Source organism: Rousettus aegyptiacus, unplaced genomic scaffold (assembly GCF_014176215.1).
Source record: "Rousettus aegyptiacus isolate mRouAeg1 unplaced genomic scaffold, mRouAeg1.p scaffold_m13_p_7, whole genome shotgun sequence".
Lineage (NCBI taxonomy): Eukaryota > Metazoa > Chordata > Mammalia > Chiroptera > Pteropodidae > Rousettus > Rousettus aegyptiacus.
The window spans coordinates 58796653-58817840 of record NW_023416310.1 but is presented as its reverse complement, the minus strand read 5'-3'; the positions used below and the strand labels follow the sequence as shown (position 1 = coordinate 58817840).

Genomic DNA, 21188 nt, shown 5'->3' with positions numbered 1-21188 from the left:
ACACTTCAGGGGCAGCAGGGCAGTGCCCAGTCATCAGCAGGTGCAGCTGGGCTTCCGATGCTGTTCTCAGGCCTCGTGAGGGTGGTGTCCAAGTGCAGCAGTGGTGGGGTTTGCACCACGGAAGCCTCCCGGGCCTGACACTTCCCTGGCCATAGAGTCTCCAAGACTGACTGTCATCACAGAGCCTCTGTAAGTGCCTAGTAGCCTTTCACATGTATCTTTTTTCCTTAAATTAGCCAAGAATGAGTTCTGTGTTTTTGTAGTTTGGGCCTGCAGGGCCCTGGGGGAGAACTAGCTGTCTTTGTACTAAAAGAGCTCTGCAGCAATCTCACCCGGTGCCAGGCCTCCTGCCCCCGACCATTACCTTCTTATTAGCAGTGCTTCTAACCTGGCTGAAGTTCATCCGATGGTGTTTACTGGGGGCCTCTAGCTGGGGATACAGCCCTTATAGTAGCCAAGTGATCAAGCAAATCCACAGCAGAGCTTCCTGACTGGTGCTGCGCACCAAAATACTGATCTCTTTGACCTTTGGGGCACCTGGGCAGAACCTGGAGCACCTATGGTCTCGAACCAAGTCCCTTATGGTTATAAAAGCTCATCCATTCACCCCAGCATGTCATACAAATATTTCTATGTGCGCATTACATAGAAAGACTGGACAACCCTGCTTCTCACTGAGAGCGCATATCCCAGTACAGGTTATCTGCACAGATGCCAGTATAATAGCCTTTCCATGCCACTGCTAGCAACTTTCTCAATTCAAAGAAGAAAATGAGACCTGCCAGTCATTTCTCCCTCTATGGAATAACGAGCAGAATCAAAAGAAATTGGCATGGCTAGGGACAGTACAACATTGTGTCTCAGTCATCGATCACCATAGTAACCACCATGGTGTGACAAGCATTCTCTTTCATCAATTTAATTTTACATATGGGAAGGGTGAGGCACAGGGTGATTAAAATGGCTTCCCTAGCGCATTCCAGCCGAATGCTTGCCCCCTCACCATTGCTGTTCCAGCCAGGCTAAAGAATGGCTTCTACCACATCATATCAGTAAATTAAATGCCACTGAGTTCCCACAGCATTTTCCACTTCGCTCTGCATTTCAAGAGAGAAAAAACACTGTTGACAGTACAAGTAATAGATTGTTCACAGCAGTAATTGCCCATTTCAGCAGACCCCAACCCTGGCAGTTGAGAGGCATTTCATCAGTGTTCTCATCTTGAGCCAAAGTCAGGCAGTTCGATGAAGGCTTAATTGAATTGGCCATAGCATCCAATATGATTTGTTCTACTTGATTAATGTAACTCCTTTTTCCAAGGACAGAGCTCTTCCTATAAAGTACCAGTGTCCACACATCCTCATATCAGTGCTTAACAGGGGCAAGAGCCCTATACAGTCATATATTCATCATCGAGCGCAGATAGAGGGCTCGATATGCATGAGGCACTCTGCTATGATCTGGAAGAACCGAATAGACCCCATTTCTACCCCCAATTAAAGAGAAGGACAGGAAAACAATCTCTTTCAACAGATTTTGAAAAACACTGTGGTGGAGGCATATGTAGGATATTAAGAAAACATAGAGAAGAGAGAGATTGCACTCATATCGGGAGGAAAGTAGAACAGGGATAGGAAGAGGTTTATGGAAAGTTTTCACCAGGAGGCAATACTGCTCTGATTCTTAAAGGACAAATAGGAATTATCTGAGCAGACCAAGCAGAAAGAGAGGTGTGGCAGAAAGACTCACAAGGACACAGGCATGGCAATGAGAAAGACCAGAGTCCCGATCGTGGGTAACCTCATTTAGTTTGATGTGATTGAAACAAAAGGTATGGAAGAAGATGTGTAGTATACTGATGACAGTTTCACTGCGGAGACAGAATTTATTTTCAGATCTCAGCAATGGGTAGAGCTTAGCATGCAGGAGTGGGGTGAGGTGAGAGTGAAGCTAGAGCAGGACAGGTGCATTTGAAAACTAAAATCAGGCCAGTGAGGAAGACCGAAGAAAGCAGGAGGATGAGTGCCTTGTGGCACAGCTCAAAAGGTGAGCAGGGCAGATCATGAAGGTTCTTTTAGACCGCGTCGAGAAATTTCAGTTTTTATCCAAAGGAGCATATTTGAGGGCTTTAGGTGATAGATATTGTAAGGTTTTCATATCTAAAAGAAAAAGCTAGACCTTTTTTTTTCTTTTATTTATTTTTATTTTTAATAAAAGTATAATTGGCATACATTATTATGTCAGTTTCAGATGTACAACATAGTGATTAGACATTTATATTTCCTGCTGTGTGATCACCACAATAAGTCTAGTAACCGTCTGTCACCAAAGTTTTATGATAGAATTGACTATTTTCCCTATGCTGTACTTAACAGTCCCATAACTTGTTTTATATATATACACATATATATATTATATATGTGTATATATATATATATTGTAAGGTTTACAATATATATATAACATATATATAAATTTTGTGCCTCTTATTCCACTTCATCTTATTCACCCGTTCACCCACCTCCCTCCCCTCTGGCAACCATCAGTTTGTTCTTTATATCTCTGAGTCTTGTTTCTATTTTATTTTGTTTATTCATTTGTTTTTGTGTTTTTAGATTCTGCATAGAAGTGAAATCATATGGTATTTGTTTTTCTCTGTCTGGCTTATTTCACTTAGCATAATACCCTCTAGGTTCATACATGTTGTCCCAAATGGCAAGATTTCATTCTTTTTATGGCTGAATAATATTCCATTGTATATATTGTATGTATGCCAGATCTTCTTTATCCGTTTCTCTATTGATGAACATCTAAATTGCATTCATCTTGGCTATTGTAAATAATGCTGCAATGAACAGGAGGATGTATATATCTTTTCAAATTAGTGTTTCCATTTTCCTTGGATAAATACCTGGAAGTAGAATTGCTGGCTCATATGAAAGCTAGACTTCTTCTTATGGCCAAGGTAAAGTAATAAGGATGGGATTTGCCCTCCCGCTAGAAACAATTCAAAAAAAAAAACATATAAGTTTATAAAACAACAGTTTATGAGACACTAGATATTAGAAAACCAAGGAGAGTAATCTATGTGAAACAAAGGGGTAAGTCACAGCACACTACCTGGAGAGAAATTCCAGAGTGAGGCACATGGAAGGAAACCCCCAGAGAATGCAGAGCATCCTTCTTGAGTAGTATACTGAGACCTAATCAACAAAAGCATGAGAGGAAACTGCCCACCCAGGACAAGAATGGATAAGTGCTGCCAGTGTTATCATCTGACATGCAAAAGAGCAGGAAAATATGACTGATAATGAAGAGATTCATCCATCAATCAGAACTGATCCAGAACCAACATGAATGTTATAATTAGCAGACAGAGACATTAAAACAGGTATTATAATTGCATTCCAAATGCTTAGAAAGTTAAGTAGAGACTTAGAAGATCTTTAGAAGATCCAAATCAATCTTCTAGAAATAAAAGCTACAGCATGCGAGACCAAGAATATACTCAATGGAATTAACTATAGATTAGACATTGCAGAAGAAAATATTAGTAAACTTGGAAACATAGCAATAAAAAACTATGAAAAATGCAACACAGCTAAAAGAGAATCTTAAAAATTGAAAAACATCAGTGGGCAATAGGACATCTTCAGGTGGCTTTATATACATGTGACTAGAATCCCCAAATTAGGGGAGGAAAAAATGAGAGAAAAATAGTGTCCAAAATTGTTCTAAATTTGATGAAAACCAGAAAGTCGCAGATCAACGAAAGTTAGTGAACTCCAAGTGTAAGAAACATGGAGAAAACTACACTAGGGCAAAATGTAGTCAAATTGTTCAAGATAAAATTTTCTATGACAAAGAAAATCTTAAAAGTAGCCAGAGGAAAAAAGATAAGTTACGTAAAGTAGGAAAAAAAATAACGATGATAGCAGATTTCTTGTTAGGAACACTTTATGTGAGAAGACGTTCGAGAACCGAAAAAAAGTACTGAAAGAAATAAATCTGTTAGAGCTCTCTACCCAGAAAAAAATATCTTTCAAAAATGGAAGCAAAATAAAGAATTATTCAGACAGTAAAGCTAAAAGATTTCATCATTAATAGACCCACACCATGAGAAATGTTAATGGGTCTATGCAAAGGAATGAAGAGCACTACAAATGGTAACTATATACATAAATATGTAAGATTTTTTATTATTTAAATATCTGTAAAACATTACTGTTTAAACAAATATAAAAAACAATGCACTTTGGAATTTTAAAACATATGTAAAAGTTAAACGTCAGAAATAAAGAATACATTATCTGAGATGAAGAGTATATTCGAGAGAATCAACAGAGTGGGTAAAGAAGAGGATCAAACCACTGATATAGAGGATGTGGAGGCCAAACACTCAAGACAGCAAGAAAAAAGAAGCCAAGAATATAATAATAATTTAAGGAGCCTATGGGACAAAATTAAATGTAGAAACATCCATGTCATAGGGGTACCTGAGGATAAGAGAGAGATCAAGAAGTTGAAAAGCTATTTGAAGAAATAATGATGGAAAACTTCCCTAACCTGCTGAAGGAAATAGACATACAACCTCAGGAAGCTCAGAGTCTCAAAAAAGATGAACTCAAAGAGGCCTACACATCATAATTAAGACACATCATAATTAAAATCCTAAAGGTTAAAGAGAGAATCTTAAAAGCGGCAAAAGAAAAGCAGTTACCTACAAGGGAGTACCCATGAGACTGGCAGCTGATTTCTCAAAAGAAACTTTGCAAGACAGAAGGGCTTAGCACAAAATATTCAAAGTGATGAAAACCCAGGATCTACAACCAAGAATACTTTATCCAGCAAAGCTATTATTTAGGGTTGAAGGACAAATAAAGAGCTTCCAAGACAAAAATAAGCGAAAGGACAATAGTCAACAATGTTGTAATAAATGTGTAAGGGAGATTTAGTGGGGTGATCACTTTGTGAGTTATATAGATCTCGAATCACTATGCTGTACAACTGAAGCTCATATTATTGTATGCCTACTGTGATCAAAAGAACTCATTGAATTGTACAATATAAATATGAACAGCTAATTATTATATTTCAATAAAGCTAAAAATAAATAAAATATATATATATAAGTAATTATTGATAGAGCGGCAAGGAGATAGACAAATCTACAACTTTAAGCAGAGATTGCAATACTTCTCTTGATAATTGATACAGTAAATGGAATGTTAAGAATATAGAACATAAATACAACACTGTAACCACCTTGACTAAATTGACATTTAGGAAATACTCCATCCAACAACAACAAAATATGTATTCTTTTCAAGTGCACACAAAACATTTTCTAAGATAGACCATGTTCTGGACCATGATATCTAAATCTCAAATTTTAAAAAAAATTAAGTCATACAAACTATATAAAGTTGAATTAGAAATAATAACACAAAGAATCCTGAAATTTTTGAAAACAATAACACATCTCAAAATATGGATCAAAACCTATGGATTAAAGAGGAAATCAAAAGTAATATTAGGAAGCATTTTGAACTGAATGAAAATGAAAACACAGCATATCAAAATTTGAAAATTTCTATCACTGAACACCTATATTACCTACATTAGAAAAGAAAAAAAGAGAAAGCTCTAACTTCAGTTTCACTTTAAGAAACTAGAAAAGAAAAAGAACAAAGGAACCACAAAGGAAGTAGAAAAAGATCAGTGCATAAATCAATGAACTTGAAAGCAGTAAAACAGTAGAAAAATCAATAAAAAATGAAAACAAAATTTGATTTATTGAAAAGATCAATAATATAATTGATAAACATCCTCTAGCTAGAAGCATAAGGAATAGAGAATACACAAATCATTGATATTAGTAATAATAGAAGTTATATCACTTTATGTTCTACAATATAATAAGGGATTATTATTTTTAAAAATCTTGATGCCTTTGAAACAAAGTTATGAAAGATTAATAAACACATTAAATAATTTTTAAACATAAAAACCTTGATGACAGTAAATTTAACAAATTAAACAAAATGGATAAGTTCCTTGAAATACAAAAATAAATAAACTTAAAAAGTTAATAACCCAATAGGTCTATGTCTGTTAAAGAAATTGAATTAGTTAAAAACCTTTTATAGAGAAAACTCCAGGTCTAAGTGGTTTTATTGGTGAATTATACCTAATATTTAAGAAGGAAATTATAACTCTTTGGAGACTTCCAGAAAATTGAGAAAAGAGAAAATATTTCCTAATTCTTTCTATACGGCCAACATTACCCTCACACAAAGACACTAAAGAAAAACTACAGACCAATATCTTTCATCAACATAAATGTAAAAATCTTAAACAAAATTTTAGCCAATCAAATACAACAACAAATAAAAAAGATAATATATCGCGACTGAGTAAGGTTTATCTCAGGAATTCAAGGTTTAATTACATTTGACGGTCAATATAATTAACTGTATTAACACTATAAAAAACAAAGATAACATCAGTTTAATAGATGTGGAAAACTTTTTTGACAAAATTCAACATCTATTCCTAATTAAAACTCTCAGAAAATGAGAATATAGAAGTGAACTTCTTCAACCTGAGAAAGGGCATCTATGAAAACTCACAGCTAATATCAGACTTAATAGTGAAAGACTGAAAGCTTTCTCCCTGAGGTCAGTATCAAGACAAGGATGCCCACTCTTGCCACTTCTATTCAATAATTTGCTCTAAGTTCTAACCAGAACAGTTAGTCAAAAGAAAGAAATAAAGGACATGCAGATTGGAAAGGAAAGAGCTAAATTATCTCTGTTTACAGAATATACAGAGTACATGGCATAGAGAGAGCCCTAAGGAGTCCACACTCACACACACTAAAAGCTTTTTTTGAAGAGCTAGTAAGTTCAGCAAAGTTGCAGGATACAAGATTAATATACAAAAATCAATTGTGTTTTTACATACTAGTAATAAATAATTGGAAATTGATATTAAAAGTAATGTTACCAATTTTAATAGTATAAAAAATGTAAATTACTTAAGGATAAATCTGACAAAAAATGAAGACATGTACACTGAAAACATAAAATACCACTAAGTGAAATTGAGGATTTAAATAGATAAAGAGAGATCATTCATTAATATTGTGAAGGTGTCTACCTCGCAAAAACTGACCTATAGATTCAGTGGGATACCAATCAGGACCCCACCCAACTTTTTTCAGAAATCGACAGTCAGGTTCTCAAATTCATATTGGTATGTAAAGGACCTAGAATAGCCAAAAACAATCTCAAAAAGAACGACAAATTTGGAAGGCTAACACTAATTTCAAGACATATTATAAAGCTACAGTAATCAAGTCGGTGTCATATTGGTGTGAAGATAAACAACTAGATCAATGTGTACTTTTTCTGAAGATAGGCAGAGTTGTAATTGATCTTATCCAGATAATGTTTGATGGAATGGTGGCATGAGAAACCATATTTCAGCAGACTGGGATGTGACTGAAGAACTGAACAGTATGGAAAAGTAAGTTTACGTAGAAGTCTCCTACTTTCTCTGTTCTAAACACAGAGAGTTTTGCTCGTTTGTTTTTAATTTTTTAAAAAGTCAACTCTATGGGTCTAAACAAAATAGAACCCAGAGCAGCAAGTGGGGTTGAAGTGCTGGCTTATTGGGCTCAAAATGAAAGCAGGTGGTATTAGCTGACTTTCAAGTCCTGCAGATGAATATTAACAGGGAGCCCCTGCTGAGTATGAGGGGACCAGAACTAGTCACACTAGTTCTAATAGCTGCAGCCTTTTTCTGGGGAATAGTCAATATTAAGCTGCTGCTCAAGGTAGGGAGAGAACAGAGAGCCCCACTGGGTAGAGAGCTGAGTTTGGCTCTGGCCTGAGGACTAAATCTGCACCATCCCTGCTAGACCAGACCTCATACTATTCCATTACATTTGGTTCTGTGATGAGGTCCCAGAGGACCATAGAAGGACAGAAAACTGCAGCAAGAAGACACAATCGAGATGAGCCACATACTAAAATCTCAAAGCATGGGGAAACTAATGCATAAAAGATATCCCAAAACCTTAAGAAATAAGAGGGAAATAACAGAGAAATCTGAAAAAGCCTTTGATATCAGTATATTTAAGATCCTCTAAGAGGAAAAAGAGGGATAGCATCTATTCTCCAAAAAAGAAAGGAAAAACAGGGTGTTATAAAGAAAAAAATATATGGATAGCCATGAATCAGAAATTGATGGACATGAAAAAAGAATCAACTTGAAATTTTCGAAAGGGCAAAATATATTTATTTAAATACAAAACCTTTGTAGGTGTCATAAACTCTAGACTGAATATAGAAATTAGTGACACTAGAAAGCCATACAAGGGAATTTATCCAGAACACACAGCACAGACGCAAAGTGCCCTGAGAGCAAATACAGATCATACAGTGAAATGAATGAAAAGTAAGAAAGAGATGGTGTTGACACTATTTCAAGAATATTAGGTATAATGAAAGGTAGGGAAAGGAGGTACTAGCTAGAAAAAGAAAATTATAGAAGTAGGAGAATTTTTTAAATGGGAGAGACTTGCCTTGGTTAGTAAATTTCAGGAGGAAAGCTAATAGAGGCATTAAACACAGGGGAGAAAGGGCTGAGCCAGGGGAGAGGACAGAGATGAGGGCGAGGGGGTTGACCTGGTGGGAGCCTGTACCCTCGAGACTAGAGGGAAGAGTGGGTCTGGATGTGGAGTTGCTGAGAGAGAGGTTGGCCTGAAGCTGTGTGAATTTACAGTTTTTCATTTCACCCAGGAAGTAGGAAATGGTAAACCTGAAAACAGAGAAAGGAGAAAGGTGATAATAAATTAGGTCATTTATTCATTCAACTACTTTTTATAAGGCACCTACTGGATGCCAGAAGCATTTCTAGGTACCGGGGACAGAGCACTGAACTAAGCGTGGGCTAATGGAATTTTGGGTTAATGGAATCCAGAGTTACTGAAACATGTCAAAGCTTTAAAGAGAGGAAAGAGGACACCAGTGACTGTGAAATAATAGCTTTTCTTTTTTTTTTCAAATGGCCTATATCTGTTGCATAGGTCGTTTTGGCATCGTTAACTAGTAGGCTCACTAGAGGGATAGTAGTCTAGGTCAGCACCAGGCTGGGTGAAATTGAGGGTGAATCCTACTAAAGATCAATGGAATCCCAAATTCCCCTACCAGCCATGTACTCTGTCACGCTTCTCTTTCTCATAGAGTATTTTTTTTCTTCTCCAATGATTTAATTCTGTGAAATCTGTGGAGCTATTATAGGTGAGGTTCTCTTTTCTTAAAAACTCATTCATATATTTTTAAAATTTTAAGCATCTACTACATGCCAGGCACCATTCCAGCTGTTTGGAATATGTAAGTTAGCAAATGTCCTGCCCTCATGGAGCTTGCATTATAGTGGAGGGAGACAGACAATGGACAATTAGTACACAGTAAAGAGGTATATTGTAAAGACAATTAAAAGGAAATAAGTGCTTTAGAGAAAAGAAAAATTATATCGGGGAAAGGGGGGCTGAGATTGCAGAGGGGCAAATTGCAATGTTCAGTAGGTTGGTGAAGACAGGTCTCTCTGAGAAGGTGGCTGCCTGGAAGCTGGTAAGGGTCCAGCCATGCAGCTCTCTGAGGGAAGGACAGTCTGTAGACTCAGCGGGCACCAAGTCACTGAGGTGAGAGAGTCTGCAAGTGTGAGGAAAAGCTAGGGGGCCAGAGTGGCTGAAAAGAAAAAGGGGTGAGATTAGATGACGTCAGAGAGAATGCATGGCAGTCAGGCTTAGAACTTTCCAGAATACCCTCTCTTATTTTGCACACGAGTTAGCAAGGCAATGTGGCAGTCATGTGGGAGCCAGCCAGAGGTGGATGTGAGCTATACGGCCCCTCCAGTAGGGCCAAGCAGCCCCTGAAGACTGGTTCTAGGGCCCAAGCATGATTGCTCTTCTCTAGCTGAGCTGTCTGTCACTTCTCATCCCAGGGCTGGTGGGCTGGGGTGAAGGAGAGTTCAGACACCAGGGAAGAGGCAGATAAATGGCCCCAGGAGCACTGACCAAATCACAGATTACCTCTGGGGATGATTAAATGACCCCAGTAGCTATATCAATCTGCATAATTGCCTAACCTGGTCTTTTTGAACCAAGGAGCCAAGTTGAGTAAAGATCCAAACCCATCCCAAACCCTGAATAGCTTTTTAAAACCATAAATTAGCCTTTTTATATTTCACCTCCTAGAAACAGAGTGTGGCCTGAGTTTGGGAGAAGGCAGATCACTCCTTAGATATCGCAGGCTCCTCCCACACTCTGTCAAAAGGAAGGAGGCTGGGTGGAGGAGCTATCTTTTCAAATGACAGATTTTTACAAATGTTTTGCCTTAGGACGCCTAGCATCTTTAGGAAGCATTTTACTGGCAGCGCGTGGGTGGGTCTGTAGAAGTGAGGCTCCTATTCTGTAAATCCAGAAACCAAGGCTTTCAGGTGCAGGCCAATTGCAGTGGGAGGCGGATGCTTTCCTCAAGGCGGCCGCAGGGAGAAACATCAGCCTGCTTGCTCCTGGGATCCGCATCAGCTAAGCAGCCTCCTGCACTTTGTCCTAGCTCAGCCAGGTCAAGTACCAAGTGTGAGAAACAAAGGACTGAGCCATTATAGTCTGGGGTCTAGACTAACAAGTCAAACTGTTGACAATGACCACCTTACATGCAGTGGTGTCTAATAACTCAGGGGCAGCTTGGGACTTCTTCAAGGATTTACTTCTTATACAGGCTTTACTTTTATGAACATTTTAACAAGGGTGATTTAAAAAAATAATTTTGAGCTTATTAGTTTGTCATGCAGAGAAAACCATTTAAAAGACTTTATAGAAAACTGGGACTCATTCTGGATTGTGGTCATCTGGGACCCGATGTTCCTGTCCCTCCTGAGGGAGGGCCGTTCTGCACAGCCGCAGCTGCGGGCCTTTGAAAAGACAGGAGTGCGTTCTCAGGGGTGCTCCGCCTCAGGCCCTCTACCTGTGACGTGTGCCCAGGTCTGGAGAGACTTGAGAGAGGCTCTGAGCACTGGGCAGACGAATCCCAGGAAAGAGTCCATTACAACTGCATGGCAGGTTGCAAACTAACCTTTCCACCCCGCTCTCTCTCCAACCCCATGCTCCAGCTGCCCACTCAGCTCAGGCTCAGGACCGACCAACCGCCACAGTGTCGCCCCTGCGCAGCCAGAGCTCCCCATCCCGCCTGCCCACAGCCAGCCTCAGGCCCCACTCCATGGTGTCCCCGCAGCACATCCACCAGCCCCCGATGCAGACCGGCACTGGGGTCCCATGCCCCCGATCAGTCATCCCGCTCATGTCAGCAGCATCAGCCATCACACCTCCCAACGTCAATGCTGCCAACCTCAACGGGGAGGCTGGAGGGGGGGCCATCAGTGGCCTGTCATCATCCAGCCCCACCAACACGGGATGCAAACCAGATGAGAAGAAAAATGAAAAGGTAAGTGGCCCATCCTGGGCGAGCTTTGACCCAGACCCAGCTGGTGATTTTAACTCTTTGTACAATTAAGACTCGAATGTGGGCACTGAGTTCCTGTCTTCGGATGCATCGGGCACATGATGGACATGGAGGCCAGACCAGCAAAGCAACTGGTCCTTGAAGTGGAATTCAGGCAGGCCTCAAGTCCTGGTAGGGTTGACCAGAGTCCAACTACAGTTTTTATGCAAATCACCAAAATATGTCTCCTCCTCAAGACGCTTTAGTTCCATCTGTTGTGAAATCATTGTAATATACTCATTTTGTCAGAACGACATACTTATTGCCGTGTGCCAGGATATTATAATAATAAATATACAAATCTGCTTATGTGCAGTGCGAACACGCCCACTCCCTTCAATGTGTCATCCTCGTGCAGGCCAAAACCTGTTCAACCACATGGGACAGGCCTGTTTACTGAGGAGAAAAGAAAGGAGGATGCCAGCCTGGTGGTTGGTGTACTCCGCATTTTCAGCTCTTCTTTTAACCATGAAGGAACTCTGAGCCCAGCGGGCTTGCCTCAGTTGTCGCCCAGCTAAACATTGGATTAGCCAAGATTAGAATCCAGATTTCTAAATCAGTGCTGTCCAATAAAAATATAAATCAAGCCACATATCTAATTTAAAATCTTCCAATAGCCACCTTTTTAAAAAGTTAAAAAATAATTCAAAGATAAAAAGTGAAATTCATTTTAATGGTATAATCTATTAAACCCAATATCCGAAAGTATTATCATTTCAGCATGTAATCTATATTTTAAAAGTTGTTGATGAGCTCTTCTACCTTTTTGCACATTCAGTCTTTAATAGCAAATGAGAAAGACAGCGAGACAGCTTCCGTGCTCAGGGCCCTGTGCTGCCTGTGGCTCTGTAGACAGTGCAGGTCTAAATCTTCAGCAGGGAACCACTCTCTTTATCAGCCTTGTTGTATGAAAGGTTTATTTTCATGTTCTTCTTGTCCTCACTTTGTGGATCTTTTAAAACCTTTCTGTATAAAACTAGTCTTTTGATTAGACTGCGCTAGCCAGGGTTCAAGTGAGACCCTCGACACTAGATGGTATATTCAAAGTGAGCACATGTCTTTTGGGGACAATAGCAAAACCAGCCTTCACTGTTCAGTCCATCAAGCCCAGGATCCCCTGGAGGTACACCCACCCACTCAGCACCCTGTGTATGCGGGAGTCTAGGAACCCAGCGAAGATGCGCACACCAGACTCGTCAGGGCCTCTGGACCAAGGCTAAGGCCTTGTTACCACCTGTCTCATCCGGTCCAGAGAAATAGTATTCCCATGCTAACTGGTGTGGAAGAGGCCCCAGTCTCAGCCACTGCTGCTGAACTCTCAGCTGACATAGCGCCTGGGCGTGAAGTGAAATAATCGCTCTGCATTTTGTGTCCACCTTTCTCTGAACATTGTTTACACCTTGATCTGCTTCCGTCTACCAGCAGCCTTATTAGCAGATGTGGCTGGATCTTGTAGGGAGGTGGAAGTGAGGTATGGTCCCGCCCTCTCACTTGGACATTTTTCCTGGAAGACACGATCCCGTAGGCCCCTGAACTGCTGAGAAAAAAAATGGGACCAGCTTGAAAAGGGAAGAGCCATAATAGCTCTGTAAACATTTCTGGGTTTGTTTTTTTTTTTGGCCCCAAAATTTCATCTCTCTAGTTGTGAAAGTGATATGGCTGGCTTCAATGTGGCTCATTACTAAGGAGAGTCAGGTTTGTAGGAATCTACATGGAGAGTGACATTGTTCATCATCTCTGCCCTCTTCAGTGTGTCTGTCGCTAATGAGAACTAGCCCTGGTCTGCTCTCAACATTTAGCAGGTGTTTTGCTTAAACTCAAGGTTTATTCTCTGCTAACAATTCTTCTACATCAGCAAGGAATAGTTGAGTCCAGGGGACACCCGAAGTGTCCCTGTTGAAAGGCACCTTGGAAGGAAGAAGCCCTGCCTCCCGATGGAAAGCAACAGATATGTCAGCTTAGCTCAGACCGCTCCCCAGGTTGAGCCTGGCAGTGGAAATGCACAGGCCGACAGCGGTCTGTACCCAGCTGTGCGTGAGCTTGGGCCCAGGCTCCTCACAGCACAGGGAGCAGTTTATGCTGTGCTCCCAGGAAGGAAATGAGATGGGCTTCATGAGATTAAGTGTCCATAGGTACAACAGCAATCGTCAATGTCAAACTCTGACTAGTAGACAAGTACATCATCCTCCTAAGAGTTATGTGCAGTTTTCATGTCTCACCTTTCAAACAAAGTAAATAATAATTATGATAATAAAGCACTGGTCTGAAAAAGCACCTGTTAATGTTTTACCCTTCCATATTCCCAGTTGAATTTTTCCTAATTTATAGTTAAGGTGCAAATATCCACAGTTGCTATTTCTGGCAGAAGAGCTGAGACAATGGCTATTTAAATCCCATTCCTCACAAGCAGGCAAACTGTGTGGTGTGTGTGCCCTGAGCCAGCAGTGTGCACCGTCCTTGGCCCACCACAACTACGACTGAGCAGATTTTTCCCAACCTCGAGAACACCGTGGTCAGTTTCAAATTTATTTCTGGGTAATCCATCTAGATACACACATGTCTAAGTATGGCAAAAGAGTTTTTTAAGCAACTGGCAGTATTCTGCAGGCTGTTTCTGTTATTGAATTTTCCCTGGGGAAGAGATGGAGCTCCCAGCCCCAGTGTTCACAGAGACCCAAACCTCAGTGCCTACGTGTTTTCACAGTGCCCAGCTCTGCTGAAATTTGATCCAGGATCTTCCAAGCATGTGCTTGTGAGAGAAAACCCTGACTGATGGGGCTCCTGGCCACCCAGACAGAGACTACAGTCAGTGACCGGCAGCGGTGACATGCTCAGAAGGGAAGAAGAAGCTCGTGGCCATCCTACAGCCATGAGCATCTGACCTTAAAGCCTTTCCTGGCCACCTAGCTAGAAGTCACTCAAGTACTCACTCAGCTGTTGCAATGAGCACATGTATGAGCCAGGCAACGTGCTAGGCCTTGGGGTCTATAGTGATGGAAGCTTCAGCCCTAGTCAGAGGGACACAGAATCTAGTACAGAGATGAGACTGGTAAGCAGGAAACTGCAATTGAGTGTGACAGGCCTGGGCATGCGGCCAGGGGGCTGAGAAGGGTGCCTGGTTGGGATACTGGGAGAGTTCCTGAGAAAGCCTCTGTCTGACAGGTGGGAGGAACTTCCAGGCTGAGGGAACAGCCTGCACAGAGGCCAGATGTTATGTCCCAAGGCTGAGGAGCCCGTGAGCAGCCATGAGGCAGTAAGGCAGTTCTTGCAGGGCCTCATGTCAACCACCCACTGCTCAGCGGTTGAAGTCGTCTGGCGCTGGGCAGAGGGTGGAATTTAAGACCTGATCAAAGGACACAGGATGTGCTCTTTCCCTTACCTGAGCTCTGAGCCTCTGGCTGTCTTACTCTTCCTCTTCGGTTAACTATGTCCCATGCTGTGACTCTTCTACTGTCATGCTTCTTCTTCATGTCATGCTCTCCTATTGTTAATGTTTGCAAATTACCCATTCATGGGCCACAAAACCAATTTAGTGTATTTAGACCAACATTTTATTTAGACTGAATAGAATACATAGAACGAAACCAACTAGATCAGCTTGCATGACACACAGCAGCATCAGGACATTGGGGAAAACAATTGTTGAGTGTGCTCAGTCCTGCTGCAAAACGTATTTCAAAAAAGTCTCAGGGCCCTGAAGAGCACCTTGCTCATAGAAGGCATCTAGTGATAGCTGGAAAAACTGCTACTAATGAGTTTTCACTGCCATGACTAATGAGAAAGTCTTTGCTTTATGGGTTAAAATAAAGTTAACTTTCTGCTTATGGATGAGATAGTTTCAATTCCATAGAATTATAGAAAGTCATAACTGAAAAAAACCACTAAAGATCTTTTCATTAAACTCCTCACTTTCAGTGGTGCTCCTGAGACTCAGAGATGTTGAAAGACTTGTCTAGGGTCACCCAACACAGGCAGTGAAGCCAAGATAAGAACTCTGCTTCTCAGCTTCTAGGTCAGTGCTGTCTTGGCTTCTGTGTGCTGATGCATGGTGGGCTCTCCAGTGCATGTGAGGCCATAACTTCAACAGGTATGTTTAGCTTGTTCAGGAGTCCCAAAGTGAGAAGTCTGGGGTAGCTGCTGGCAGGAGGCCATGAGTTTGGCCCCAGAGAGGGGCATGTGCACCCGAGCGTCTGCCTTCTGGTTCCACATTGGACTCAGCTGCAGCTGGAGCCTCCATTACAGAACCACTTGGCCAGATCCATGTGGTTGGCATGACCTTTATAATTAAGGCTTTGGGAGAACTGATTTGGTCTGAAAGGAACAAGAGACCTCACAGACTGACCCATAACAACAGTTTGTATGTCGGCCTGGCCCATAGCAAGGACACTATGGGAAATATGTTTGCAGATGAACTTGTTCTTTATTATCTACACCTCACCCATTTAAAAGTGTGTGTGTGTGTGTGTGTGTGTGTGTGTGTGTGTGTGTGTATGAGATAGATGATAAAAAGTCACATATATATATAGGACTATAGTTATATTTTTAATGAAAACCCAGGAACGTACAATCTAAAGAAATCTTGAGAATGAAGTTCTTTAGGACAACCAGACAGCTTTTTCTAAAGTGAAGGGTCACTGGTATGTGAATTTATTTTCTCTCCCATGGGGCTCACTGCAGTAAGCAAGCCTTTACTTGTGCTATTTCAAAAATGTCGTCTGGGAAAGGGGCTGCTGTGTAACCAACATTTCATGCTGCCAGCATGATTCCAGTTTTGAGACAGGCAGATGTCTTCCTGCCATCACAAACTAGTGGGTGAGCCCCACCAGCCCAACCGGCGGTGGGGTGGTGTTCCACTGCATTTGTTGACATTAAATGGGAAGTGGGAATGGACTGGGTCTGACTTCGCCAGTACTGAATTCCACAGTAGGCCTCATCCTCACACTGACCTCTTGAGGGAGTGCTTGCACTTGGCCTGCCTGCTGGTGTCAGGCCCAAACATGCAGAGACCCTCAGACCAGAGCTGAGTCTCACGTGTGGCCACAGCAGACGAGGATGACTCGTAAAGCATCACTGGGCCCACGGGCCCATGTGACACATCCCTGTGTGCTTTGAAAACCCTGTATGCCTCAGGAATGAGTCACCGAGGAGTCTGGCAGTCAGCTGGTCAGCTGTGGCCCACTTCCCCCCAGGGACACTCATGCTGGGCGGCTCTGCCTGCCCCCCGCACTGGTGTTGGTGCTCTGGCTGGGCAGAGGGGCCCTTTCTGTCTGATGTGGGCGCTGTGACTTCAGACCTTCTCCTCCACTCCCTGTAGCTGGGCTGCCTTCTGTGGGATGAGGAAAGCTGACATTTGGCTGATGAGTAATTGTCAGGCTGAAAACGAACCCATCCTGAAAGCATAGATCCCAGCTGTCAAAACAGCAGCATTCTGAAGTTTTATGGGCAACTTATTTTTGGAAGAGGGCATGCTGCTGAAACGTCACTTTCCTGGTGACAAGAGCAACAACTTCTTCCTCACGCCCATTAGAGCACAGACCCCCTAGTGGGACAGGACAGTGGCCCCACCCTGGTCTGTGGAAAGCCAGGAGGCATCACAGGCTAGGCTACCCCTCCTCTCTCCCCAGTTCTCCTATAGAAACCCTTGCACTTTGTCGTGGATGAGACTCCATCCAATGCACTTCCAGATCTCAGCTTTGTGGAGAGTACAGGTGTGAACATGCAGGTCCTGAGGGTGAGATGCCCTGTCCAAGGCCAGGCAACTAATAACCACTAGAAATAAAACCAGTGAGTGAGTGCCCAGCTCCTCTACTCCGCTGCTACTGGCCAGCTTCTTCCGTTGGGTGCTCAGGGGCGTGTGGCATTGAGCACTCAGGGTCTGGCTAGGGATGAGGAGAGGGAGCAGGAGCCAAAATTGCTTCAATAATGAGTGCAACTTGAATTTGGAGAAAGAAGGCACAAATCAATTAATTAACATAGAGGCAGGTCTGAGGCATGGCTGTCTGGTGTAAATCAGGGCTCTTGTATTTACCAACAGTGAGGCTTTGGGCAAGCTCCTTTGCCTTACAATACCTCAGTCTCTATGTCTGTAAAATAGAGATGATAGCATCTACCATCCCGAGCTTTAGAGAGGAATAAATTAGTTAATCTCATAATGCTTAACATAATATTTGGAATAAAAAACTAGAAATCATTGTTAAGAATTTGATAGTTCATCAAGGGCCAGATCCCAAGAATTATGAGATAGATACAGATATAAAATTTATATCCCTGAGGCTTCTAATAAAAGATTAAAAGGGGATTTTATTTTGTAGTTTTAGAAAAAAAGACACTTAACATTGCCAGATCATTTGTGAAATGGTATTTATTCATCTTCTCAGGAACTGGAGGTTTTATTTCCTGGTTTATTTTTTTCCTGTGTCCACCAGGAAACACAGATATAAAGCATTTTTTTAAGGTGTCACTTTCATACCTGAATGATGGATGGAACCCAAGAAAACTGTTTTAGTCGTAAGTTGGATTTCAACTGCAAAGCATTGAACCAAAATTTATTTTTAAAATAGTATTAAACTCTAGAAATAGAAAAGAATTTGTGAATCACCTGTATTTGCTATGGGGTTTCTATAACCATCCCTGGAGGGCAAAGTTCACTGTAACTAATCAGGATTGTGGGGGGAATTTACCCTCTGCTGACACAGTGCTCCTGGACACCAAGAGATGAATACGAAGCATGGCTGGAGATGTAGAATGTAGACATTTGAGTGGCATTACAATGACCATGAGCCACTGGGCACACTTGATTCCCACAGCAAATTTTGATTCTATTTTGCCAAATTTAACCACTGATACCGCCTTCCTTTTTTATTGCCATATCCTCACATTGCTCATAAAGACATGGGATATTTTTTTCCAGTCTTCCACACCCAGAAGATCTCAACTAATGGAATCAGCTCAAAAAAAAAAAAAAAGAAAGAAAGAAAAAGAAAAAGAAAAAAGAAAGAAAACACATATACACACCCCATAAACCCTACTAGAAGGCAAACAGAGTGGGCCCAACAGGCTGCCCTTCCCAGAAGGCAAACAATGTCAGCATGATGGGACATCTCTAATGTTTCTCTAATGTTCTAAAGACCTTGCAAGTGTTTTTCCATTCTGTAACATAACTGAGGGCAATGGCAAGAAAGAATAGAAGTGTTGGCATCATCATTTAGTTTGTTGTGGTTTCGTTTTGTTTCATTGAGCACCCAGACAGTAGTGGTAAAAGCAAAGAGCATTCTGTCACCTCAGCGGGGTAGGACAACTTTCTACCATCATTTCCTTCTAGGGTGATGTCACTCTTGGAATATCAGAATTATTCGTCTGATATTTTATGTGCTTAGTAATTCCTTCTAGGCTACATCTTAATAAAGTACAAGACACATTTTCATATAACGTGAAAGTAAAGCTAATGAGTCTTTTTAGGGGATTCATAATCTTTCTATCCATAATCTCAAGTAGAACTAATGAGTCAATTTAATAAAATGTTATTGCTCTATGATCTCTTTGTATGGCTAGCAGTAATAGCTAGATTTCTGGCTTGTATCATCTGCCTTCTAACTTATTTTTTCTCTCCTTCATTTTATATCACCTTAGACAAATCTCTTAGACTTCAGCTTGTTTAATATTAAAATACAAATAAATGTCTTTGCCAACCAACTGCTAAAAACTAATTATTGATTGGTATCAGTCAGGGTTCTCCAGAGAAACAGAACAAATAGGAGATATAGATATAAATATTTATTTAGGAATGGCTCTGGCTGTGGAGGCTGGCAAGCCAAAACTCTGTGTGGCAGGCCAACAGTAGAAGAACTCAGGCAGGAGTTGATGCTGTAGCATTGAGGCAAAAATTCTTCTTCCCCAGGAAACCTCAGATTGCTCTTAAGGTATCCAGCTGACACATGAGGCCCGCCCCCATTATGGAGGTACATGCCCTAAGTAATCTCCTTTACTTAAAATCAGCTGGTTGTTGTAGAAGCTAATCACAACTACAGCATACCTTCTCAGAAATATCTAGACTAGTGTTCGGCTAAACACTGGGCACCACAGCCTAGCCAAGTTGACACATAAATTAACTAACCATCACAGTCTACCCATTGTCAACTCAGCACCCATCTCTGTAAACCATCCTTAGTCTCCAAGTAAAGACAGTAGTGAAGTCATACCTCTGCCTAACATGATACAACTTTTCTCTGTACCACTGAAAATGCATGAACCCTTTCCCCAGAAGAGGATGTGAAGTCCTTAGATGTTGTTCACTCTTCTCCTTGATATCTTATAACTTAAATGTTGTGATGTAAAGTCAGTACAACTTATGTTACATGAAAAGGGGATAAGAGAATGAGGGAAACAAAAATATTTTATGTATATGATATATATATATATGCATACATACATACACCGACATATTCATAACAAAATAAGGAGGAAATAGCCATGACAATTACAGTTCTTGTTTTCATAACTGCTTATAGCTTCTTCTGTTACTCCTTCTATATTCCCTTTTCCTTTCCCAAGCACCTACCTGGTTGTGGTTCTTATGTGGTGGGGTGACCCAAATGTTCATTCCTGAAAGGATTGAGCCATTATGCCTGAATTGGGTTTTTGTGCTTCTTAATCGACATTTATCACAGGTTACAAGGTACCCTAAGGGATGTCTTGTGTTCAGGCTCTTCCTCATCTCTATTGTGGAGCAGCAGCCCAACTTCCCCTTGGTGGTCAGCATCAGTTACCACAACCAGCACAGTAATTACTTTCTTTACAACTTGATTCAGAGTCAGGAGGAGTTCAAAATGGCTGGGTAGCAGTCTTAACTTTAGTTCAGTGGAATTATTTTTGAGTCTCCTGGTGGAAACATTTGTTACTTTGGAACTAAGACTTCTAGACCAACAGAACAGAAGGTCATGAGGACAGAAATAAAAAATTTTGCAGTTGGATCTCAAGGGGTAACAGTGAGTGGTACCATTTCTATTTCCACCCCCTGATTCCTAGACATGTGTATCCTAGCCATGAGAGAAGCAGCACCACATATTGGATGCTGATTTATAGCCTAAGCAGCCTCTTGGAGAACCTTGCCCCAACCCTGCAAGGTACTGCTACCTTCAAGGTACTGCTAACCGAATCTTCAGAAGGCCATTCCATCAAGCCAGCTGCTTCAGGATGGTAAGAAACATGGTAAGACCAATGAAATCCATGAATATGGGCCCACTGACAAACTTCTTTTGCTACAAATTGAGTTCCTTGATCAGAAGCAATGCTGTGTAGAATACTAGGGTGTGTACAATATTGTGTAAGTTCACGAAGAATAGTTTTGGCAGAAACATTGCATGCAAGGAAGGTGAAACCATATTTAGAGTAAGCGTTTATTACAATAGAAACGCCATGCTGCCCATTTCATGGTGGAAGGGGCCCAAGGCAATCAGCCTGCCACCAGGTTTCTGGCTGGTCACCCCAGAGAATGGTGCCATATTGGGAGCTCAGCCTTGGCCTCTGCTGCTGGTAAATTGGCCACTCAGCACTGGCTATGACCAAGATGGCCTTGATGAATGAAAGTCCATGATATTGAGCCCACCCATAACCTTT

General features: G+C 41.3%; 1 protein-coding gene across 5 annotated transcripts in view; it reads left to right on the top strand.

The window, feature by feature from the left end:
- Positions 1-21188, top strand: part of SH3RF3 (SH3 domain containing ring finger 3) — a 351737-nt gene that overhangs the window by 290301 nt on the left and 40248 nt on the right. For all 5 annotated transcript variants that reach the window (XR_004952017.1, XM_016162959.2, XM_016162958.2 and 2 more), the window contains one exon: positions 11185-11516. Coding sequence is in view for 4 of the 5 variants with exons in the window: in XM_016162959.2 (XP_016018445.2) it covers positions 11185-11516 (332 nt within the window). In the remaining variant the exon portion in view is untranslated. The remainder of the gene's footprint in view (positions 1-11184; positions 11517-21188) is intronic.